The 25,458-nt window shown below is 41.4% G+C and overlaps 2 protein-coding genes across 15 annotated transcripts in view; one reads left to right on the top strand and one right to left on the bottom strand.

Annotated features, from left to right (window-relative positions):
• Window positions 1-14,367, top strand: part of LOC138809738 (phosphatidylinositol-3,5-bisphosphate 3-phosphatase MTMR2-like) — a 43,372-nt gene extending 29,005 nt beyond the window's left edge. The window contains exons 8-17 of one of the 5 annotated variants that reach the window (XR_011366932.1): window positions 1,976-2,125; window positions 2,771-2,959; window positions 6,011-6,196; window positions 8,136-8,342; window positions 9,555-9,647; window positions 10,998-11,111; window positions 11,881-12,057; window positions 12,568-12,725; window positions 12,861-12,988; window positions 13,896-13,983. Coding sequence is in view for 4 of the 5 variants with exons in the window: in XM_069996629.1 (XP_069852730.1) it covers window positions 1,976-2,125; window positions 2,771-2,959; window positions 6,011-6,196; window positions 8,136-8,342; window positions 9,555-9,647; window positions 10,998-11,111; window positions 11,881-12,057; window positions 12,568-12,725; window positions 13,896-14,157 (1,536 nt within the window). In the remaining variant the exon portion in view is untranslated. Of the gene's footprint in view, window positions 1-1,975; window positions 2,126-2,770; window positions 2,960-6,010; window positions 6,197-8,135; window positions 8,343-9,554; window positions 9,648-10,997; window positions 11,112-11,253; window positions 11,861-11,880; window positions 12,058-12,567; window positions 12,726-12,860; window positions 13,548-13,895 lie in introns of those variants that run through there. The other 4 variants (XM_069996629.1, XM_069996637.1, XM_069996646.1 and 1 more) reach the window with 4 other exon arrangements.
• LOC138809757 (centrosomal protein of 57 kDa) overlaps window positions 2,069-25,458 on the bottom strand; it is a 36,556-nt gene continuing 13,166 nt past the window's right edge. Inside the window, exons 6-15 of one of the 10 annotated variants that reach the window (XR_011366943.1) lie at window positions 24,857-24,934; window positions 22,377-22,490; window positions 21,640-21,717; window positions 17,845-18,083; window positions 17,091-17,235; window positions 16,043-16,154; window positions 14,620-14,672; window positions 14,409-14,524; window positions 12,822-12,863; window positions 11,035-11,345 (exon numbers count right to left, since the gene is read on the bottom strand). Coding sequence is in view for 2 of the 10 variants with exons in the window: in XM_069996682.1 (XP_069852783.1) it covers window positions 15,921-16,154; window positions 17,091-17,235; window positions 17,845-18,083; window positions 21,640-21,717; window positions 22,377-22,490; window positions 24,857-24,934 (888 nt within the window). In the remaining 8 variants the exon portion in view is untranslated. The other 9 variants (XR_011366934.1, XR_011366942.1, XR_011366933.1 and 6 more) reach the window with 9 other exon arrangements.

The following is a 25,458-nucleotide window of genomic DNA, read 5'->3' as shown; positions in this document are numbered from 1 at the left end:
TTTTCACAAACTCCCGCCTTTGTTCAGGCCTGCCTGGGTCAGGGTTGACTCAGGCAACTCCAATTTCATTCTGGCAGCTTCAGGTCACCTTGACTTTGAAGCACTGTAAAAAAGTCAGTGAGACCCCCTCTTCCCCAGTTCTCAACCAGCAAGCCAGGCTTGGTGATACACTGTGTAATCCCAGCTATGCAGGAGATTTAGATAGTTAGGTCCAAGATCTGAGACAGGCCCTTAGCCAAAAATGTAACATCTTATCTGAAAAATAAAAGGAAAAAAGGCCTGGGGTTGTGGCAGCCTAGCAATCAGGAAGCCCTGAGTTCAAACACCAGTAATTCCCTCTGCAAGAAAACAAATTGCTTGCTTGAAATGCCAGTTTTTAGAACTTACTGGTTATATTTGCATCATGCCTAACCACTTAGGTCATGGGGTGCAAATTGGGCCCAAGCTAGAGCAAGACGAATAGGCCAGGGATAGAAGTCTCCATGGAGACTATCTGCCATGTGACACTGGCTGCAAAAGGATTGTTTTCCTTCAGAATTTTAATGTCATCTGGCAAAAGCTGGAGGAGCAGTACTTTATGGGAAACTGCTTTCGACTGTTTTGTATATAACAATCAGAGCAAAGTAAGCACATTTTTCCTCATAATGGACTCTTGTAAATAGGATAGGTTGGGAAGGTGCATGTATCTGTACTACTTCCTAATGAGTAGCTTTGGTCAAATCACAAACTGCCACCACTACTTCTTGTACAAAATGACATTCACAGGGCTGGGAAGGTGGCTTGCCTTGCATGCCCTGGGTTTGATTCCTCAGCACCACATAAGCAAAGAAGAAAAAAAAAGCCGGAAGTGGTGCTGTGGCTCAGGTGGTAGAAGCACTAGCCTTGAGCTGAAGAGCTGAGGGACAGTGCCCAGGCCCAGAGTTCAGGCCCCACCACCGACCAAAAATGACATTCACTAGACCTGAATGTGAGTGTCACCACCCAGATGAATGGATCAAGAAAATGTGGTATATATACACAATGGAATTCTATGCCTTCATCAGAAAGAATGACATTGCCCCATTTGTTAGAAAATGGAAAGACTTGGAAAAAAATTATATTAAGTGAAGTAAGCCAGGCGCAAAGAAACATTGGTCCCATGTTTTCCTTTATTTGCAATAACTAGTTTATGTCTAGGACAAATAGAAAAGGTCAAAAGCTATGTACATATGACCAGATAAGATGATGTTAAACAAAATGAACCCCAAGATAGAGACACAAGTGTTTTTTCTTTCTTGCTGTGGTTTTTAAATGTATTTATAATGCACCATGTGATTTGTTTGTTTGTTTGTTTCTTTGGTGTGCTCTTCCCCCATGGTATAAATACCCTGTCTTCACTATAGTTGATTCCGGTGCCCTACATCTTGAATATACATTTTTCTATTTGGGGAGGGGAAGGGAAATAATGAAATGCTGAAACACGGGTACAGGTTGACCCATTGTAACAATGACATGTACAAGACACTATGTTGAAAACGAACTTTACAACTTGGGGGAGGGGAGAGTTGGGGAGGTTGGGAGGGAAGGGATGGTAGGGAAAAACAAAGGAGGGGTAACAGTGCTCGATAGGAAATGTACTTACTACCTTACTCATGTAACTGTAATCCCTCTGTACAGTATCTTTATGATAAAAAATATATTTAAAAAAGAGAAAAAGCTTGCAAGTAATAGATGTGGAGTATAGCTTTCTGAAATTTGCTTAAAGCCACTTCTGTGGAATTTGTGTACACGAATAGCAGCATTCTAATCAGACTGAGACTGTTCTCTTTTGAGATAGAAGGAATATTTGCAGTCCCACCTTCCCTATGTTGAAAGGTCTAATCACTATTCCAGCTTAAGAATTGACTAGAGGAGATGGGGAGGTTGACAAGGATGGCGACTGCCCTGTTGTCCTGTAATGTTTCATTGGAGAACTGGTCTTTTATTTCATGTGTAGGGCATTCCAAATGAGAGCTGGAGAGTAACAAAGGTAAACGAGCGCTATGAGCTCTGTGACACGTACCCTGCCCTCTTGGTGGTGCCAGCAAACATTCCTGATGAAGAGCTGAAGAGAGTGGCCTCCTTCAGGTCCAGGGGCCGGATCCCAGTAAGTGCATGCTCGGGCGGGGCTTGCTTTGCAGATTCTTTGTGCTCCCCCTGAGGCTGTAGGAACTGGAGCACGGGAGCAGCAAAGTCTTTATAGTCTGCATGGGAACATTGGAGACTGAGTTATTTGCTAAAATTAAAACTAAATTTAAAATCTGTAAACAGTAAAATTAAAAATGCCTTGTACTTAAGTTGAAAACATTTTCCCTATACATACTATCTCTGTATCTTAGGCATGTTTATATTGTTATAATGTTCTTTTCCATTAAATCCAAAAAAGAAATGGAGAATGATGATCTAGAAATATCAATTCAAATAATTTTAGTCACAGAACCCACAGATTGTGAAGACTTAAGTTACTTTAGAGTTTTACTGATTAAAGTAATAAAATCAGAACATTAGGGTTACTTAGCCTTGTTTTGATCTATTACTTTTCTAAGAACACTTTCCAATAATTAGTGATTTCTACAGATTAGTATCTGCTTAAGAATTAGACCAAGTTTTCCAGATGGTAGTGACAGGTGACTTTTCCTCACAGGCAGTTGTCCTCTTATGGCCAGTCTTTGGATCCAGAGAAAGAAGAGCATTAAAGAAGGGCTTGGGAATTACAATGGAGCAGCATGTGTTTTCCTTCTCCCCTCTGTAGGTTTTGTCATGGATTCATCCCGAAAGTCAAGCCACCATCACTCGATGCAGCCAGCCCTTGGTAGGAGTGAGTGGGAAGCGAAGCAAGGAGGATGAGAAATACCTCCAGGCCATCATGGATTCTAACGCTCAATCCCATAAAATCTTCATTTTTGATGCTCGGCCCAGTGTTAATGCCGTAGCCAATAAGGTGAGATGTCTTTTAGTCCTGAGGCTTTATAACTGCAGTTTTCACAAGCCAGGTAGACCCACGTTCTTATCTTGGCTCCTCTACTTGGCGTGATTTTAAATTTGTTATTTAATATTTCTGAAACTGAAAGTTTATATGAATTAAGAAGTAGCTAAGGCAGATACACAAAATATCTTAAAACACTGCAAACTCTGAGGGATATAACCATTCAACTTTGATTATAGTTCCAGACCTGTATGTTTTTGCATGCACACATTTGAAACAGTGAGATAATTTCCTTTTAAAAATTATTAGCACTGGGGCTGGGAAGGTGGCTCCGTGGTAGAGCGCTTGCCTTGCATGCATGAGGCCCTGAGTTCGATTCCTCAGCACCACATAAGCAAAAAAGAAAAAAGCCGGAAGTGGCTCTGTGGCTCAAGTGGTAGAGCGCTAGCCTTGAGCTGAAGAGCTGAGGGACAGCGCCCAGGCCCAGAGTTCAGGCCCCACGACCGGACCAAAAAAAAAAAAATTATTAGCACTATTTTTCTATGTCAATGAAAATTCTTTTGTAGTATCATTTTACGGTATCATAACTAGACTGAACTGTTGTTAGATATTTAGGTTGAGTTTTTAAACAGTGTTATGGAAAACATTCCTAATTTTTCCTGCCCTACTCAGGTTTTTGAGGGCCTGGTGAGTTCCAGGCATCCTTTATTTTAAAAAAATCTCTCCTAAAGGAAGCATGAGGGAGGAGAATGGCATTCTAAATCATGTTAATTATGGATAGAAATGTGCAATGAAATAATTGTCAGTGAAGACTCAGCTAGAGATCTGGCAGATACTCTCTAGAGAACTGCTTGTTCCCCTCCCTGAGCTTTGTTCATTATCTGGTGGGAGTGAAATTTAGGGTTATTTTCTAGGACAAAAGGGAAGGGAGAAATACGAGGCAGAAGTGGTGTTAGGGTAGGGTGTTAGGTTCCTTATCAGTCTTTCTTTAAAAATCATTCCCACACCATTATTCACCTTGGATTTTTTTTTTTTTTTTTCCTTTCCTTGTTGGTCCTGGTACTTTGATCTCAGGGCCTGGGCACTGTCCCTGAGCCTTTGTGCTAAAGGCCAGCACTCTACCACTTGAGCCACAGCACCACTTCCAGCTTTTTCTGAGTAATTTATTGGCAATAAGAGTCCACAAACCTTCTTGCTCAGGCTGGCTTTGAACCTCATGGATTTCTTCTTTAGTTTACAAATGTGTGTCCCTTCAGTCGGCATAGTGGAAATACCTTTGTAGCCCAGTGAATTATATATGACACCTACTCTTGGAATCATGACCCGGGTCAAGAATTAAAACTGCCAGCTATTAAGTTCTTCATGTATGGAAGTGGCGCTGTAGCTCAGGTGGTAGAGTGCTCGCCTTGAGCTGAAGAGCTGAGGGACAGCGCCCAGGCCCAGAGTTCAAGCCCCACGACTGACAAAAAAAAAAAAGTTCTTCATGTAGACCAACCCCAGTCAATTTTTTGCATTAGCTCTGCCAAAAGTAGCCACTCTTCTTTTATAGTAATTTTCTTGTATTTTTATGGTTTTATTATCAAAAGTTGGCATCTCCAGGCTCTAGTTGTACCTTTAAAAATACTCAGTGTGGGGCTGGGAAGGTGGCTCAGTGGTAGAGCGCTTGCCTTGCATGCCCGAGGCCCTGGGTTCGATTCCTTAGCACCACATAAGCAAAAAGAAAAAAGCCGGAAGTGGTGCTGTGGCTCATGTGGTAGAGCGCTAGCCTTGAGCTGAAGAGCTGAGGGACAGCGCCCAGGCCCAGAGTTCAGGCCCCACAACCGGACCCAAAAATAAATTAAAAAAAAAAAAATACTCGGTGTGTTTCACATCTCAACCTACAGCCCCTCACCTTTGTGTAGACTGTGGTTATTAGGATTTGGTGAGTTTCTGGTTTTTTTTGTATTGGGGATTGAATCTGGTTGTTGGGCAGGCACACTACAACTTGAACATTGCCCCAGTCCTGCTTTTGTTTTTTTGAGTTAAAAGATCTTGGTAACTTTACCTAGGTTGGTCTTGAACTCATAATTGTCTTGCCTCTACCTCTCCAGTAGCTGGGCTTACAGTTAGGTAGATGCTGCACCAGCTAGTCCAAATTTGTCTTCCGTAGGTTTCTAAGAATTATGATTTTATGCCTAAGTATCTATTTTCACAAAACATAAAAATACTAAGTCTAGAAAAAGTTTTTCAGCTATAGTTTAGTTTGAAAAACTTAAGATGTACATTGTACATTGAAATCTTTGAAGATGGTGGTGTTTGGTATTCTGTACTAGATAGCGACGTTTAGTATTCTATTATGTGGCTAATGTATATGCAGATTGTGACGATCAGTCTTGATTTGCCAGCTTTGGCTGGTGTGAGAACTGCCTAGGGTATTGGTGAAGCGTACCTCTGGTTGTGTCTGAGGGCATTTCCAGAAATTATTAGACCACAAGGGCTCTGACCCAGTACACTGATGGCCTGGAACCGTCTGTTGGGCGGTGAACTGTGCAAGCTGGGGGCTGGTGGGGAAGGTGGGTTGTTGAGGGTATCTTTGATGTCATTTGGCCCTGGAACCCTCCTGTGTTAATCACTACCGACCTGAAAAACTCTGGCATCTCTGAATCCACAGACAAGTAATAATTCTCTTGACATTTGGTAGATGAATGCTGCCAAACATGAAAGCCATTAGAGTTGCAAAGACTTTATTTTGCACCTATTAAGAGTAAATGAGGAACCGCACTGGCAAAGCAGGCCTAAGACCCTTGTACCTGAAGCCTAGTCTAATGGTGTAGGTATGAAGGGAAGGGCGGGGGGGAGGATTTGCAATCAGAAAAGCTGGCTCTTGAAAATGTTTATGTACTTGCATTGAGTGTTAAAAGCCACGAGGGTAAATGCTTGTTTCAGTTAGATTAGTGAGCCAGGCTGACCAAGAGCCTGAGCCATCCGCAGTTCTGTATTGAGTATTATGTGTAATCTGTGGTGGCTTTCCACATCCAGTGGCTTGTGATGTCACTTACCGGTTCCCATCATGTGCCCTTGTTACAGGCCAAGGGTGGAGGTTATGAAAGTGAAGATGCCTATCAGAATGCAGAGCTGGTTTTTCTGGATATCCATAATATTCATGTTATGAGAGAATCATTACGAAAACTTAAGGAGATTGTGTACCCTAACATTGAGGAGACACACTGGTTGTCTAACTTGGAGTCTACTCACTGGCTAGAACATATTAAGGTGTGTATATGCTACTATGTCTCAAGGACTTTCTCTACCTTTTATATTGCCTCTGTGAAAGAGACCTTTCTAAACAGTGGAAATTAGGTGACTGCTCTGCTAACTGGAATTACTGTTTGGATGTCTGAATGCATTTGGTTCTGTTGTATTCATTTTCCACCGTATCTGATTTCTACCCATCCTTCAGACTCCATTGCATTCTTTCATGAAGTCTTCCCAGGCTGTCTTTATTTACATTTCATCCTTTTTCTTTCCATTTAACCCAGGTAATATTGTCCTTCATTTATTTGCTTTTATGTCACACAACATATGAAGAACCCAGACTCTGTTAGGAAGCACTGCTCATATGAGTAGGTATCCAGTAAATACTCACTGCATGATTTATGAAGTTAAAACCACCTGGTTGGAGAAATGAGCAAACACTAATATGTTAATGTTTGAAGCACCTAGCCATTTAATATTCTTTCCAAGGATGATCTAAATTTCAGTAATACAAATTACCAGGCTACCTATAGGCTATGAAATGAGAAATACATTTAAAGAGCAGATTTTCCATCTGAATTCTCTGAAACACAGAATTGAAAACGAAAGTGATTTAATGAAAATTACAGCCCTTTTGTTCTTTGTAAGAAGCTATGAGCTACACCACATGGGGCCTGTTCATAGGCCCATGTGTGAAATTATAGAATGTGCTGCCAACCATAAGACTTGATTTCGAACTCATAAATGCATGTGTTTCTGAAAATGTCCAGGTGATCAGTTGTGTCAGGGCACCATGCTTCTCAAGAAGCTGGCTTTGCCTCCCAGCAGAAACAAGTCACACACACACCCCTCCTATTCTCCAACTCTGTCCAAAAATCCACCTTTCCAACCACTCCCCTGGAGCCTTCCCATTCTTGGACACGTGGTGTGTTGTCCACTTCCTGGTTTGCAAGTGGTTAGGCCCTACTACTACAAAGAACGCAAGCTTCACAAAGCAGGCAGTTCTGTAGATGTGTCTCTAGCACCCGAGGCAGTGGGCTAGAGAGGGAGGGGGAGCCCTAAGTCTTTATGAATGAGCACCACTCTGGATGACACTTGTCAGTTGGCCGTTGCTAACTAAGCCTTTGCATTAGTGATTACTAAGCCTGAATTTACATTTGTTCACAAATGGTTCTGAAACATAGGTTGAGGGTGCTTAAGAACACAATCAAACTCTGGTTTCTCATGAGCCTCCCAATCCTGGTCGTTGTGTGCGCTGCCATACTGATTTCAATGGTAGCCATACAAAAGGATGGGAACTACATTGTTTTTCTTGTGGGTACTGAAGTCTAAACTCAGTGCCCAGAGCTTGCCTCAGTTTGCTTGCTCAGCTGGTGGTGATAATACTTGAGTCACACCCCTAGCCCTGCTTTTGGCTGGTTGGTTTTGAGGCAGATCAGACTTTTCAGCCTGGGTTGGCCTTACTGGATCTCAGCCTCCTGAGAAGTCAGTATCACAGTCATGAGCCACTGGTACCTGGTTTAATTACTCATTCTTAAGGATCTTTTGCTTTTGCGTTTAGTTCTCACTCAGGACTTTGGAGAAAAGTTATTTTGCATATTGCTTCTCCATATTTCTCAAAGGGTTAAATATTCTGATAGTAGGTGAAGTTTTTATGCAGTACCTTACTGCAATGTTTTTATTATGCTTGCTGTTCACTATCTGACATGAAACATTTTAGTCTACACATTATTTTAGAGTAAGTCTAATTGATTGCTTTCAGGTACTTTGTTTAAATAATTACTTTAGATAGTAGAAACTTAGACTTGAGTTAGCATAAGATTACTTTTGTTTGTATAGATGTCGACATACTTGATTCTTTAGAACTCAGTTTTTCTGAAGTTACTTGGATGTGTTTGGTAAGTTGTGAAAAGCATTTTCAAGAGGCCGATGCTCCTCTCCTCTCTCCACTGGGCAGCTAATCCTGGCAGGGGCTCTGCGGATTGCTGACAAGGTGGAGTCCGGGAAGACGTCAGTGGTCGTGCACTGCAGTGACGGCTGGGACCGCACAGCACAGCTCTCATCCCTGGCCATGCTCATGTTGGATGGCTACTACAGAACCATACGGGGATTTGAGGTCCTCATCGAGAAGGAGTGGCTGAGCTTTGGACATCGATTTCAGCTAGTGAGTAAAAAACCTTGACTGGTGTGACAGGTAGGCCATGTGGCAGTGTTGACCTAAAACTGACGACTTCTCTAGAGAGGAATGAATACAATATAAAAATGTGGCTGCCATCAGGCATCTGCCCCCATCCGTGAGGACTGCCATCACTCAGTAAGGTCTGTGGGTGTTTCCTACTCCAAAGAGTCAGTTAGGCAGCCCTTGAGAGGCTAAGGCAAGAAGAAGCAAGTTCCAGGCCAGCCTGGTTGTACAAGACCCAAACAAAACAGTACGATCATGATAGAATCATAAAGCACTTCTAGCTTATCTGACAAGTTAAAAAGACAACAGTGGCTTCTATTTCTTAAAGAAGCTATACAGAACAGTATTGTTCACATAAGGGTTTTAGGACTAAATGGGAGTAAAAATAAAAATTCAACTCAGTTGAGACTAAATCATGGCTTTCTATTATGCTTCCCAAGACAGTAAAACTCCAATGACCATACACATGCAAAGCAGCACGCTCATCCTTCACGTGGTAAGTCACACAGGAACACATTCCCCACATCCTCAGGTCATTCCATTACAAAGACAGAGTCCAAACACGTGTCTTGAGGAGAGACTTACTGAGGCTAATTTTTGCTGTTACATTGGGTCACTGTAGCCCAATTACCAGCACTTGCTGACTTGGCTAAAGGCACAGAGGCTTCTACTTTTATCACTTTTGCACCATTATTACAAATGCCAGTGTGGGGAAAGGTAAATACTATTGAGGGATTTTTTTTTAAGTCTCAATTTGAGAAGGAATCCCTGCTTTGGGGAAAGGAGCAGGGTTCTGTTTGAACTGGGTGAGTGACCGCAGGCTTGAGAGGCTGATCAGGTGCTCATGTGGCTTCTCCCATAGCAGCAGTTCACTCACTGGCTAACACAGTAAAAGAGAAGTGTGCATTCTGCTGCCCCTGTATGACACACTTATAAGGAGACTTGTCTCCAGGACTAATGTCTTAAGCTTTGAGGGCCAGTCCATTATCAACCTTTTAATCGGGGTTTCATTTATTAAGCTTCCAGAATTTTTCTGGAAGTTTATATATGAAAATGTGTGTGTGTCTAATTGTCAGAATTGTGAAAATGTCTACTTCCATATTGTGCTTATGAACAACAGTTTCTTGGAACCAGATCTCCTTTCGTTGTATTTACTTTTATGTTTTACTAATACTGTTTCATTTTGTGCTTCAGAGAGTTGGCCATGGAGATAAGAACCACGCAGATGCAGACAGATCGCCTGTTTTCCTCCAGTTTATTGACTGTGTCTGGCAAGTGACAAGACAGGTGACTTCCTGCATTTCTTTTGCGGGGCACTGGTTTGCAATATAACTTTCTCCACTTTGAACTAATGCTACATTAATATGGATATGCTCAATTTTAGAGAATGATCTCTTTATTACTAAGAGAAGTTAGCTAAGTAGTTGCGTGATTTTAGCCATCTTAAGGAAATTGGATAGAAACTAACATGGTACATGACAAACACTATTGTTTTTCCAAAAGCTTTGTAATAAGTAGGTTTATCTGAACAAGGACCAATAGATTTAGCCTTTTGGGAAAATACTAGAAGTAACTGAAAAACACTTGGAAGAATGGTATGTTATGGAGAGGGATAAAAAATATCCCCTGTATAAATGCCTGCTAGTTATCTATCCAATGTATGGATGCAATTCTATTTTTATAAACTATGCCTTTGATGTATTGGGCTTCAAAGGGAAGGGGGGGGTGCTGCATATTTATAAGTTTAGCCATGTTTGCTATTTCCTACAGTAGGTTTGAAGTTCTACTTTGAAATATGAGCTACATGAATCCTATCAGACTTTGGGTACTGGCCCCCAAATAACAGGGTCCACTTTTGGTTGACTGTTGTCCTGTTTAACTATAGCAGAATTGCATCATTTACTTGGCAGGAGTTGTTTTGCCTTGGAGAAGCCATGAGATTTGTGTACTTTTACCCTTGGTAATTTTGTTAATGTTCTAAAAGCAATGCTCTGTTACTGTTTTCTCTGTGAGGAAATGTTCACTGATTAGGCTAACAGTTTTGTCAAGATGATGAAAAACTTAAAAGTATGCTGGGAAGTGATGGGACATAGAACTAGCTGGTTTTTTACAGCAGTTTCTCATTCAGCTGTGGAGTGCCACCTGAAAACTGAGGGCCTGTTAAATTGCCCTTTAAGAAGTCTGTTAGATCACCTCACTGCTGTTATATGTTATGTATGCTGTCCTCTACTATTAAGGTTACAACTTTTCTCAACCAGTAATCTTGACATTCATGGAGTTCTTTCTCATAACCCTCTTAGTATAAGAAGCTTCTGGACAGTTTTGAGATGAAGCCCTTTGCCTTTGGGGGGAAGGAGTGTAACACCCCCCCCCCAAATGTATAATAGTAGTAGTCTATGCCCAAGTCAAGACTCAGCAAAAGTTTGGGAGAACAACAGACATAATGAGACTTCCCCCAGCCACTCAAATAGGAAAGATTACCTCAGAAAAGCAAGAGATTGCTGGACCACAAACCAAGCCCAGGCCATGATGGTTGAATACGTAATCTTGAGTGTGGTTTTTTCTTATTACAGAGGGTCTATCCTTATAGGGATGTGATTTTTGTTTTTTAATGTGTGTGTGCTGTTCAACTTGCAGTTCCCCACTGCCTTTGAGTTCAATGAATACTTCCTCATTACCATTTTGGACCACCTGTACAGCTGTTTATTTGGGACATTCCTCTGTAACAGTGAACAGCAAAGAGGAAAAGAGGTGACGTATGAACCAGCCTTACTCCTTTCTGTACTTGCCCTCCAAGAATGCACTCAGACTTAAACCAAACGACCCCTCTTCTGGTGTTTCTTTTAGGTACTACTTCATCTTACAAGTTGTAATACGCTTGTTTCCTTTCTAGACGTGGGCCTGGTCTGTTTTGAAGCACCTCTGTCATACTGCCAAAGGTGCCAGCCAACCACTGGCTGAATTCTGGAGGAGATGGCGTCCCTGCTAAAGAGAAATGAGATATGTGGGATCTTAAAAATACCATTGTCCCATTATTCATGTAGAATGGAAATCCTTCAAAGGAGCTACAGAAAATACTCATTTCAATGGACAGCTCAACTCCCAAAACACTGCCTGCATATAAATCAGGGATTTTGTTTAAAGTTGTAGATGAGTACTGTACAAGACTCAAATCCTGAAGTGACAGAGGCAGGTGTGCCACACTTGGAGTCCCAGAGACTGAGGCAGGATGATTTACAGGTTTGAGGGTAGCCTCGGGATCCTACCTAACTTCTTTTTTAAAGCATGGGTGGCATTGTGGCTCAGTAGTGGAGCACTTGCAGAAATACTCTGAAAGTACTGTTACACTTTCAATGTCTGGCCAGGAAATAAAATGTTCCATGCCTGGAGGTGCTCGTATTTTAGAGAAAGTTACTGTCCAAGTCCGTTCCTCCTCCTGACAACCAGAGAATGCCTCTATAAATTCCCTGTTTAAACAGCTTGTGGTAGAGGAATCTGTACTTATGTTTCCTTCCTACAGAATCTACCTAAAAGGACCGTGTCATTGTGGTCTTACATCAACAGCCAGCCAGAAGACTTCACCAACCCCCTCTATGGGGGCTACTCTACTCACATCCTCTACCCAGTGGCCAGCATGCGCCATCTAGAGCTCTGGGTAGGGTACTACATACGGTGGAACCCGAGGATGAAGCCCCAGGTGTGCTGGGGTGGATGTAGGGAGTGGGGAGGAGCTCATCTTGCATACTTTATAACTTCCCAGTGGCTCATGCCTGTGATCCTAGGCAACTAGAAAGGTAGCTGTGCAGAGATGAGTAGTTTGAAAGTTTTGAGATTTCACCTCAATCAATAGCAGTTGTGGTAATAAGTCATCCTGGCTACTAAGGGGAGGCTAAGATTGAGGAGACCCCACCTCAAGAGGCTGGGTGAGGTTTGTGCTTGCCATCCCAGCTACACGGCCAGACTGGAGGAGGAAAGAGCCACACACACTGGCTGCCTCGTTCACAGGTGTGTAGCACAGAGGAGTGGTCATTGTCTGGGTTTTGTCCTGACCTCACTTGAGGCAAATTTCTACTTTGTGGCTTGCTGTCTGAAGAACAGCTAATGAAAAAGCCGGGTGGAGATAGTTGAACCTGAACTTAATTGTGAACGCTGATTGCATTGGTAACTACTGAAGAACACTCATTGCATGTATGTTTTGCACTTGTAGGAGCCTATTCATAACAGATACAAAGAACTTCTTGCAAAACGAGCAGAACTTCAGAAAAAAGTAGAGGAACTACAGAGAGAGATTTCCAACCAGTCAACTTCCTCCTCAGAGAGGGGCAGTTCCCCTGCCCAGTGTGCCACTCCTGTCCAGACAGTTGTGTAAGAGGGGCAGAGCCTCACCACGGCAAACTCAGTGTAGGGCCACGCTGTGGCCTGTCTGGGGGGCGGTGGGAAGTCCAGATGCTGAATATTTACCTGTACAGAAGTGTGCAACGGATCTGTCCTTTACCTCAGCATCTGAAGATCAAAATGGGATAAAGCAAGCTACAAAGGAACGTGTTACGTGAAATCATCTAATATAGGCCCCCAGTCTACAACAGATCAAAATCAAGTAACACTCTTTCTCCAGCTTTCCTTATAGTGTAAGTAGTAAAAATTACTGCTGGCATTATATCCTACTAAAAATAAAAAGCAGGGTGTTTCAAAATGATGCTTTATAAAGAGATGCTTCAGGGAGGAAGTGGCAGCCACCCATTTGTGCAGTTTCTCCACACTGTAATATGCTACTAAGATTGACTTTTCTGAAGTCTGTATAGATAGCTTATGGTAAGAAACACTATGCTCAAATTTTCACAAAATATTTTACTATTTTTTCCTAATTATACTGAGTGATATAAGTCTACCAAAGAACACAATGCATGTAAAGAATATCAAGGCCAGTAGAAAAAAAATCTTGCTTCACTATTCACCTGTAAGTTCGGTGCTGGTATATAAATATAAATATGACTCTGTATTAAGAGCCATATGTAACGTACTGTAACAAAGGAAAAAAATTTCATACATTGTCAATGTCCAAAGTTACCTTTTGCAGAAACGTTACTTGAAAATAATTAAGTGCATTTTCAAATGGAAATGCTCGCTTTCAGCAGATTTGTCCTCTAACACCCAAATCAAATAAAAATCCACTATTTTTTTCAATCATTAATTTACTGTTGTCAGTATTGTAAGTATACTGGGTAGTACCAAATCACTTGGTTGTTGTGTGAAATTTGTTATTTGTACTGCAAATATTTAAAAACAACTTATGTATTCCACTACTCATCTTTTGACACAGACGAATGAAGAAAAAAAAAAAAAAAAAAGATCAAAATGTCAAAACTCCTGTGTGCATGTATGAGAAAATCCCAGTAAAACCAACCTTACTACAGACAGGTGCTATTTGTAGCCTCTCACACCTCAACATACTTACATTCAGTTTCCACCTAAAAACTAGGGTCAGTGTGAAAATGCCACTCTTCAAAGCTTTCCCGTGATTTCCCATACCTCTAGGAGTATGCACGTGCAGAAGAGGAGTCAAGTACAGAGCAGCTTCTATGCAAGAGACCGCCAGTTGCCTACTAGGGCGGCAGTGTGCATGAACAAGTCCTGGCTGCCCTCCAGAGGCATCGAGCTGGAACCTGTGCCTCACTTCCCTGTTCTCATCTGCATACTTACAACTCTCACAGGCCATCTGTTGTCCCATATAAACTACAGACACTGCCCCCCTTCCTCCCCCTCCCCTCCCCCTCCCTCTTTGGCTCATTCTTTCTGACTTGGACCAACTGTTCTTCCTTGAATTCAATTCTTCCAAGTTTAGGCACCCTCTCTACCCCACAGTCTTGTCCAGGCTACACTGCTTTCCTTCACCACACCACTGAGATAAACAACTCAGGTGTCGCCCACTAGCCTGTAAAAATAGATGCTGGCATATTGCACAGAAGTATTTTACAGGTGAAATAAAGCCATGCTCTATTACAAACTCGCAAAGAAAACTGAAGTAGTACTTTGTTTTTCAGTTCTTACCTGAGTGTCAAAAGCTGAAGTGCTTAAAGTTTGAATCCTAGTTGAGGAATTAGGAAGAGATTTAACACTGTTCAATTAACTGTTGTCCTAATTACACAGTTATGCATATGAATGACCTGAAATTCAAATAAGTAGGTAATAGAAGTTTAATGGTTGAAATGGTGGTTGAGACAGAAGAAATATTTACCATATCACCAGAGCAGTTTCTCACCTCCATTGGGTCTCACTTGTCAATTCAGTGGTGTTGCAAACCCCATCAGAAAACTGCACACACAAGCAAAAGTTGACATACAGTTTCAGGAGATGCACAAATATCTCAAAATCTAAGGACATTAAATTAGTAATTCTTAAGGAATTATTTATTCAATTTGAATTAATTCAGGAGTCTTGAACAAACCTACTGTCCAGTACCTGGAATAATTCACACTGGCTGTCTTTAGATAATCTTTAGCTTCTTATCAAGTTAGCTCCAGGAAAGGGAATCATCAAAGCAGTTCCTGTGTGGTATGTGACCCTCAGTCTTATTACACACCACCAGACAGTTCACGCTTGTTCAGCTTAGCTTCTACATAAGAATAAGAATGCACATAATTTATCGGATACCATGTTCTCAGGCTTATCAAGATACTAAGTACCCTTTTTAGAAAAAACATCCTTGAGAATTTACAACAAAGCCTTTGTTAAAGAGGCTGTTAAGGAAAATTTCACTATTTCCTTTTTAAAAAGCTTTTTTACTTCAATGGCAAAATCTTCATCTAATTTGTATTAACACAACTGACAACTGTGTGTATAGAGTTCACAGTTTATACCAAAAACTCAAGGGTTCACTGAGATTGAAAACCACAATGCCTTGAATAGCATAATTACAAACTGCAAACACTGGAGCTTTACATCTTCCCTTATTCTATCTCAAAATCTCATTTCATTAGTTTATCTTTACTTAAATGATTCCTGATCAGGGCTTTAAAAACGTTCAGTGGATTAAAAAGTAACACAAGTCTAATAGTGATTAATGTCTGAGCTATCAAAAAAGCAAGACCAAATATCTTAAATATATAAATATTTAAATATAAAAATCCTCCATTACAGGTAGTAAAGGAAAGTGGGTACATCATGCCCAGGGAAGATTTAAAAATGAGACTTTTCAAGGACACACTGCCTACAGAACAGCCTCACATTTTGAAAATTTAAACATAATTTGTATGTACAAAGATCTAGTTTTAAAAAAATCACATCCACAAGTAAAAAAATTGGTCATTTGTTTACAAAGTGCAAAATATCAGTACAGCAAATTCATCTCAAAGAAACAGTGGCTTTCCTGGCTTTTCATTTAAATGGTTTTAACATTTAGTTATGCTGAGTAACACAAGAAGCCTGCATATGAAGCTCCAGGCCCTTTTAATACCTGTTATTCATCCCAAATCCGGCAAGTGAGAACCCTGGAAAGTAAACTGTCAACATCTGATAGATGAGGTACACATTATCTGAATAAAATTTATGACCTGGTACTAATCAGTAATCCCAACACAGATTATTGCTTTGTAATGAATTCTGTATGGTTTGCATGTCCTTCAATAACTGCAGATTTTTCCTGCTTTTTTCTCCAGGTCTCAGTTTGGCAAAATGCTTCTTACTTGTGGTCCCTGTGACTCCGGGGGAACGGTTGCTGCTGTTTCCTTCTTCTTCCAGAGTCTTTCTGTTAGCTTTGGATTCCTTCTTCTGCTTATCCATCTTCTGTTTCTGCAGCTATACCAAATAACCAAGGCAGGAAAAAGGGAGAATGTAATGAAAATCTTTTCTTCTGAGACTAGTACATTTTGTTTCTGAAACAGTCTTGCCACATGGCCACCACAGGTACTAGGATTACAGGCCTGCACCACCATGCCCAGATGGCATCAGTATTTAAAAAATAATCCTCAAACTAACACATTCAGATGAACGTTTTTCAAGGTTTATTAGCATAAAGGCCTCAATTCAAAATAGAATCATTAAGTGCAAAGGAGGCTAGAAAACTCCTGAGTAGGCAAAAATGAGACACCTTTTTAAACACAAATTTGGAACATATATCTTTCCCCAAAGAGACAAAAAAGAACCAAGCTTGTACCCTAGCTCTACCATTACAGGGAGGTGGCATGTCTTGGGAAAAGTGTATCACAACCCTTTCCAAGACCCCTTCTCTCTCCATTTTTACCTCTATTTCCAGAACATACTTCATATCGGATCACCAAAGCCAGTCTAGTTGGATTTTCCCTGATGTGTGGGAAAGTGGGCACATTCCATGCCAGGAGGGGACTTAAAAATGAGACTTTTCAAGTAAATGCTGCCTGTGGCTAGCCCTAGGCCCATAATACCAACAACCGTAGTAACCCAAATGAACAGGTGGGTTATGGTGTTTCTTTCCCGGTGAAAACTCTTAGGTGGACTTCATCAGTGCATCTAGATGTAAAAAATACCTGCTTCACATAACAAGCAACATGTACAGTAACTTGGTTTAGTTACACTTGACTTTCTCTTTTGGAGACAGAAAACTTCTAGACACATTTTATGGTATTTGATTTGGATAAAATCAAGTGTTTAAATTCTTCTCAAGTTAAAAATAGTTTGTTACCTATGACACTTGTTGCCAACAATATTTTTGAAAAAAAAAGGTCAACAGAAAATTGAATGAAGCAACACAATTACCTGGGCTTGGTATTTTCGAACTTTAGTTATCTGGCTGGCTTTTGCTTCCATTCTCCCCACGAGAGCCTCCAGCTCACACTCTAAGTTGTCTTTCAACTCCACAGTTGGTGACTCCTGGACGAGTTTTATAAGCTGCTGGTGATCGCTATACACAGATCAAAAGCAGGTGTGGTTTATTCTGACCTTTACCCACTACATGGCTTTCTTTGGTGTTAAAAAAAAAATGGTGGTTTTACAAGTTTCAAGAAAAACAAGTATTTATATTCAAATTTCACCCATAAGAACATTACATGTGTAAAAGGCAAAATCTAGAAAATACTGGTTTTCAAATGTGGTATCCTAACTCAAAGAAATAAAACTATTAGAGAAAAGACAGATTTTACAGTTTTAAGGCCAGTCAAGAATTATGGTCAAAGCCAGCCGCCGGTGGCTTCACACCTGTAATCCTAGCTACAGAGGAGGCTGAGATCTGAGGTTCACGGTTCAAAGCCAACCCTGGCAAGGAAAGTCCGTGAGACTCTTATCTCCAATAAACCACCAGAAAACCGGGAGTGGCGCTGTGGCTCAAGTGGTAGAGTGCTTGCCTTGAGCTGAAGAGCTGAGGGACAGCACCCAGGCCCAGAGTTCAAGCCCCATGACTGACCAAAAAAAAAAGAATTATGGTCAAAATTGTTCAAAAAAAGTAGGACCATTACCAAGAAGCTAAAAAACACCGAGAAACTAGCACTAAATGTAATTTTAAAAGGAAACTCACAAGCTCATTTGCCCAAATTCATCCTGCAAAGTCTGTAAGACTTCAGATAGCTCTTCACTGATGTTGCTGGAGGAGGGCGGCACCATCAACTTCTTACTCTTACAACTCCTCGAAGACACTTGCTTTGCCAGAGGAACGCTGTTGACCACCCGATCATTGCACAGCACTTTGCTATGCTGCTTCATGAGATGTAAGACATGCTGCACGTTGGCTACCACGGCATGGCTAGGACTGGTAGACTGAAGAGAGAAAAATAGTAAGTAACTACATCCTCTCATCCTGCCTTCTTTTTACTAACTGGGTAAAAATAAACCCCTCAAATGCCTAGGACATGAATCTCCCAATTTACAGAAAATTAATGGCCAGACCCCATGGATTTAACCCAACCTCAAGTGTCTGCAGTCCCTCTTAGTTTCCAATTACTGCTACTTACTTGGTTTATCAGCCACCTTGGTTACAGGGACAAACTTCCCAACTGCTTTTTTCAGTCTCTTCTGTCTCAAGCTCCAGAGTGCTAGCCTAAAATATTATTCTGACCACATTGTTCTATTTGAAATCCTCTGATTTAAGACTAGAAGGAGCTGGGCACTGGTGGCTCACACCTACAATCCTAGCTATTCAAGAGGCTGAGATCTGAGGATCATGGTTCAAAGCCAGCCAAGGACAGGAAAGTCAATTGTGACTCTTATCTCCAATAAACTCAGAAAAACTAGAAGTAGTGCTATGGTTCAAGTGGTAAGAGCGCTAGCCTTGAGCACAGAGAGGTTCAGGGACAGCGTCCAGAAACAAAAAAAGACAAGAAGGACCAAATTCCTCCACATGGAAAAGAGACACCTACACCACAGAGCTGCAACCCATACTCCTGTTTCTGACCCCATCATCTCTTCTGCTTGGGGAACCGATCATATTTACACTTCTTTCACACAGTAACTTTTATGCCATTCTTCAAACTCGGTTAAGGTGATTTTTGAAGGCTTCTTAAAATGGCCAGCAAAGCCTCAGTTTACCGAACACCAGCTAGTCAGCAGTGTTCTTCTGAGGAATGGGCCGTTCACTTACTCCCTTCTCTGTCTGGTTCCCCCTCAGCGCCAGATTACAGGTGTGCATACTAGGACTCACTAAGCTCATGCATGTCACATACAGGCTGTCAGAAAGGACTCCACCTTCAATCAATATGAGGTCAGGACTTGAAAATTCGTACTTTTCAAGTTTGCCACTTGATTCTGATCAGGTTTGGAAGTCACTGTGCCAAACTGAGCAGATCTTCTAAAGTTTGTATTGTTAGCAAACTGAATTCCACATGTATTTTAAAATATTACACCCTACATAACCAGTGAGTAATTATAGGAATACAAAACTGGACTAATATTCGACAGTCCACATAATTCACTATTCTAACTCACATACTACTTTCAATACACAACCGACAGCTGTTCACTTTTTTGCTCCTATTGTTCTTTCCTGATTAATACAATTTTATATCAGTTGAATCTGAAAAAATTAGGACTTTTTTTGTTTGTTTGTTTTTTTTTTGTTTGTTTGTTTTTTTTTTTTTGTCGGTCGTGGGGCCTGAACTCTGGGCCTGGGCGCTGTCCCTCAGCTCTTCAGCTCAAGGCGAGCGCTCTACCACTTGAGCTACAGCGCCACTTCCTGTTTTCTGGTGGTTTATTGGAGATAGGAGTCTCACGGTCTCTGCTGCCCTGCTGCCCGGGCTGGCTTTGAACTGTGATCCTCAGATCTCAGCCTCCTGAGTAGCTAGGATTACAGGCGTGAGCCACCAGCGCCCGGCTAGGACTTTTTTTTTTTTTTTGGGGGGGGGTCTGGTCGCGGGGCCTGAACTCTGGGCCTGGGCGCTGTCCCTCAGCTCCTCACCTCAAGGCTAGCGCTCTACCACTTGAGTCACAGCGCAACTGTTTTTTTTTTTTTTTCTGCTTATGTGGTGCTAAGGAATCAAACCCAGGGCCTCATGCATGCAAGGCAAGCACTCTACCACTGAGCCACCTTCCCAGCCCCTAGGGCTCTTAATTTGTGTATTTTTCTTGTAATGGATTTTCATTATGTCACAAAGCCATAGGGCTATGAAAATGAAATGCTCTTTGGTGGGTGAATGGATCAATTCCAGCCAAAGAGTGAATTATTATTCAGGAAAAAAAAAATGAACTAGCTGGACATTGGTGGCTCAGGCCTGTAATCCTTGCTACTCAGGAGGCTGAGATCTCAGGATCTTGGTTCCAAGCCAGCCTGGACAGGAAAATCTATGAGACTCTTATCTCCACTTAACTACCCAAAAGCTGAAAGGAAAACTGTGAATCAAGTAGTAGAATGCTAGCCTTTAGCAAAAAAGCTCAGGGACAGTGCCCAGGCCCTGTGTACACACAGGATTGGCACACACAAATATATAAATAAGTAAATAAATGAAATATCAAGCCAAAAGAAAACCTACAGTGACTGTAAATGCATTGTTAAATTTTTTAAATAAGCCAATCTAAAAGTCCACATACTGTACAGTTTTAATCATGGGATGCTAGAAAGATTCAACTTATGGAGGAAGTAGGCTGGAGGTTGCCAGGGGACCAGAGAAGGGTGAAGACATTCGCGTGGGAGACTACTTACTAGGACACGCATTTGTCAGACTTGCAGGGTGTATGACCCAAGAGTGGTCCCTTATGGGCCAAATGGGTTCATCAGTTTAATGGACACACCACATAGGCATGGAAGTCCGTATAGACCGTGGCTACACCTCTGGAGGCAGGGACAGGAGCCCTCCTCTGAACTGTCCCGTGGCCCTTCAAACTGTGAGTGAACAATCCCAGGAGGGCGTGGGGAGAGCAGCAAGCAAAGGGGGCCTGCCGTTCCTCAAGAATGAACTGTATGGCAAAGGACGGCAACAGAAAATGACTTGTATTAGACCCCACTTATCTTGCACAAGGAAAGCAGAAAAGCTAGGACATAGTTCATTCCTGCAGTCTCTCACTGAGTGTTTATAAAAATAAACACACAGGGGCTGGGGAGCTGGCTCAGTGGTAGAGCGCTTGCCTTGCATGCCTGAGGCCCTGGGTTCAATTCCTCAGCACCACATAAGCAAAAAGAAAAAAGCCGGAGGTGGCACTGTGGCTCAAGTGGTAGAGCGCTAGCCTTGAGCTGAAGAGCTGAGGGACAGCGCCCAGGCCCAGAGTTCAGGCCCCACAACCGGACCCAAAAACAAAACAAAACAAAAATAAACACACAGCAAATACAAACTAATTTCAAAAGCACATTTACCATCCAGGTTGGTAAAATTTAACAATCTGGTTAAGTACATAAAACATCTAAACATTAAACAATCAGCAACTAACAGTGTTAATTGTCTATTAGAAATCACTTGTTGATATTTGACTCATGACCATTATCCATTAATGTAATAATTAAGGAACTTGAAATGTGTGTCATGACTTCTTGGAGAGTTAGTCTCAGATACAATTGGGATGAGAGTAAGTAGGTATGATTTATTTAGATGTCCACTGTGTATAAATATAAACCCATAGGCTTCTTGCCACATACATACCATGTCATTCCTTGATGTTACAAACAGGACCTCTTTCTTTTTAACTCTGCCCTTTCTCTCTGAAGTCTCCTTCTCAATTCCATTCTGCTTCCCTAAGCCTATAGAACCTGTCCCCATTTCTATCTCATTCTTAGATCACTAGGATTCACACTGGTAAAGGGGAAGGATAAATGTGTCAACTGTGACAGGCACAGACACACAATTCAAATATAGAAATCATACAAGATCACATAGGAGTTCTACCCACTCACCTTTCCAGCAACGAACGGCATATCACCCAAGCTTAACCTATAATGTGGTTGTGTACCAAAATAGTTCCTAGGACCTTTCTGGAAAAAAAAAAATTTACATGTTGATAAAACTTTTCTATACACAACTAAGATGCCAGCTTACAAAACTATGTGCCTTATATATAGTGGCATTATGCTCTTGATCATGCTTACAACAGCACCTGAACTTCAGGGGAAAATGTTCTTGAGAAAGCACAGTTATGTCTAAGTAGAAGCATAAAATTAAGCATCATAAAGGATTTTAACAGCAAAAGGCCATCGGTACTTTGCTGAGTAACACCAAAGTACTTCCATGTGTTATCTCATTAGCAAGACTGTCCTTTTTTTTTTTTTTTGTCGGTCTTGAACTCTGGGCCTGGGTGCTGTCCCTCAGCTCTTCAGCTCAAGGCGAGCACTCTACCACTTGAGCTACAGCGCCACTTCCGGTTTTCTGGTGGTTTATTGGAGATAGGAGTCTCACGGTCTCTCCTGCCCGGGCTGGCTTTGAACCACGATCCTCAGATCTCAGCCTCCTGAGTAGCTAGGATTACAGGCGTGAGCCACCAGCGCCCGGCTAAGACTGTCCTTTTGAGTAAAGCAACAAATGAAAGAGGTTCACTCAAGGTTACAGTACACATGGTTCATGAGTGCATTCATGAGTGTTCACACAAGCTATACCAATCAATCAGCATTTGACGTGACTGCTTCTGTTTTCATACCTTATCTGCTGGTTTTGCCTTTTTTTTTTTAACTTTTTTTGTACTGGGAACACATGAAGATGAAGATACCTTATCTTCAAAGATCAGTCTGTTTGTCTCAAGACCAGTCTGCAACTAGGAAAAACGTTAAGAGTGCAAAGTTAAATGTTGTGAAAATAAAAATTACAAATCAAATTTGAGATCTGCCAAGGAAAACCTTATATAGTAGTTTCTAAGAAACACATCTTAATTTTATGACCATAATTTCTGCCAGTCTGTGAGCCTGTGCGTAGTATTTTAAACTGATGCCAGTCTTTCATTTTGCCTTTACCTGCTATAATCAAATTGTCCTTCCTTCAGCTTGACGCCCACACTTGCACCACTTGTACCTGTCCTGCAAAGGGGAGGGTGGCTTAGCTGGTAGAGCGAGCCAAGGAGCAAACACATCAGGTACCAAGTTTGGGTCCCAGTTTCAAAGCAAAGAAGAAGGTAGAAAAAGGAAGAAAGGAGAAGGAAAAAGAAGGAATTCTAGTTATGAGCTATGTACAGCAACTCCAAACTAATGGGATGGCATTTTCTCACCAGTTGGAGAGAAAAGTACACTTTTTCCTTTCACTCTGTATCTAAAGGTATCAAAGTTATTTTGCTTTTTTTTCCTCCAGAAATTTTCAAACTATAATAAAATATCTTTACACTAGAAATACCATGGATTACTAAAGATTGGGGAAAAACAGGTAATTTTCCCTAAGCCAACTGACCATATTCCTTTAAAAACAGAAAACAAAAAGATAAAAGAAACTCTGGTCTCTTAAGTAGTACTTTTTTTTTTTTGCCAATCCTGGGGCTTGAACTCAGAGTCTGGGCGTTGTCCCTAGCTGCTTTTGCTCAAGGCTAGCGCTCTCCCACTTGAGCCACTGCACCACTTCCAGCCTTTTCTGTGTTTGTGGTGCTGAGGAAGCGAAGCCAGGGCTTGCTGCACATGTGCCAGGCGAGCACTCGCCCACATCCCCAGCCTTCTGAGTTGTTCTTTTAAATCTAGCCCTATATCACAACGGCATGGAAATTGAGGGGGAAAAATGACATTGCCAAATTTCTCTCCAAACTAGTTTTGAAATTTCTACATTAGAGAAATTATTTTAAATTTTCAGGAAATTATGATGGAGCTAATAGGAACACTCAGAACCATCAAATTAAGTAAAACATTATGATGAGATTTTGAAGATGTTGCAGACTAAAGGCATCTCCACCCTTGGGACCACATCCACTCTGACACACTTCATATAATGCTTTGGACAAAGTAGCTGGATAGGTGCAACGCAACAGTCTGGAAATTACTTTTCTGGAAAACTTATGATGTCAATGAGCAGAACCTGTAAGCAAATGACTTTTTGACTAGCTTAACTTTCAGCTACCTGTGCCAGAGTTTCAACATTTCACAGTGTCTTCATCATCATCCATTTCATTTTACCCAATTGCCCTGAGACACAAAATGAGTCACTTCATTAATGTCAAAGTCCAGGCTCTGAATGATTAAACAACCTGACCAGGTTACACAAAGTAAAACCTCTATACTCAGAACCCACTACTATAGTGTGCACATCCGAATGCCAAATACTTACTGGTAATACAGCGTCAGCAATAACTGATTCGGTTCCTGTTGCTGAGTAGAAAAGAAAGCAAAGGTACTACAAACTAATGTTAAAATTTAATGAACCAATGAACTTGTTAACAATGGCATTTTGCACACACTGGTCTCAACACCGCAGTGCATCTAAAGCCTAGCCCTTCAATCTACCTGGCCCAAGTGAGGAAGAGACCCAGTAAAGAGTCTACCCCAAAGTCAGAAGGGGCAGAGAAAATCTGCCTAAGGTCAAAATGAAAGCCATGACAGCCATGTAACTCAAGTGCACACAGAGGGAAAAACGTTAACTCTACAAACTGACAGAGCTAGGTTTTTGAGAAGAAAATGTCCAGTTTAACAGAAAGAGAATATACTGAGATCAGTTTACCAGAGACGCTTTGGAAGAGACAATGCGGTATGTTTCTGTTCTGTGGTGACATGTCTGAGAAAGCCCAGGACAGAGAACGGCAGAGCCCCACCCTGACTGTTCTTGTGTTCATGTGAGAAGATAGAAGGCTACAAGTGGGCTCACTCCTGGAATTCTAGCTGCCCACGAGGCTGAGCTCTGTAGTTCAGGACTCATCTCCAATGAGCCAGAAAAAAAAAAAAAGCAAAGCTAAAAGCAAGGCTCAAGTGGCATAACAACAGCCATGAGTGAAAAAGCCTAGTGAGAATGTGTGGTCCCGAGTACAAACCTGGTCCTAGTATGCATGCACACAGCGGTGTGCACACACACACAGAAGACGATTACAGTTGAGAGCTTGTATACTGGACTGTTCTAAGGCGTAAATTCACTTAAGATGGTCAAATATAATTTCATATTTATATCCACAGAGCAGTAAAACACATTAAGAGCTTACCTAATCATAATTCAGCTTACCTCAGCTGCCTTTGCTTGCATACGTTTTCTTTCTTCTTCTTCTTCATGGAGTTTTGCTTCCAACTCTTGCATTTTTTTCTAATGATAAGGATATTAAATTGTAATTAGTAAGCCTCAAGTCTTTGACTAGGTCCTAACAGCTAAGCCCCTTACAGGTAAGAATTTGCCAGAATAAAAATAATTGTCATTCTCATGCTAGAGATACACCCACTCTGTCTATTCAAATGTATTCTTTTTCTAACAAACTTTGCTAACACTTTCTAAAAGAAGAATGTCAAAAAGGGTAACAGTAAAAAGGGTCTGTAAAATTTTAACAGAGCTCACAGGGACAAGTGATGAACTTTAAGCACAGTCACTATGTCTGTGAATTCAGTCCGGTGACGGGCTTGAAAGTACTCAGACTGCCCTCTGTTAAGTCACCCAGAGCCCCTGTGAGTGAGCTCTACAGAATCAGCGGTAACATGTAAGGCCAAAGGTCACAGCTTGTAAAAGGCCAACAGGTTATAGGAGGCCTACATTAGTACTCTACTCAGTGGTTAAATACATCCCAAATGAAACACAAAAATGAAATTACTTCAGAGAACAAATCTCCCATAAGGATA

Source organism: Dipodomys merriami, unplaced genomic scaffold (genome assembly GCF_024711535.1).
Source record: "Dipodomys merriami isolate MVZ:Mamm:240054 unplaced genomic scaffold, mDipMer1.0.p SCAF_103, whole genome shotgun sequence".
Lineage (NCBI taxonomy): Eukaryota > Metazoa > Chordata > Mammalia > Rodentia > Heteromyidae > Dipodomys > Dipodomys merriami.
This window is presented reverse-complemented; position numbering and strand designations above follow the sequence as displayed.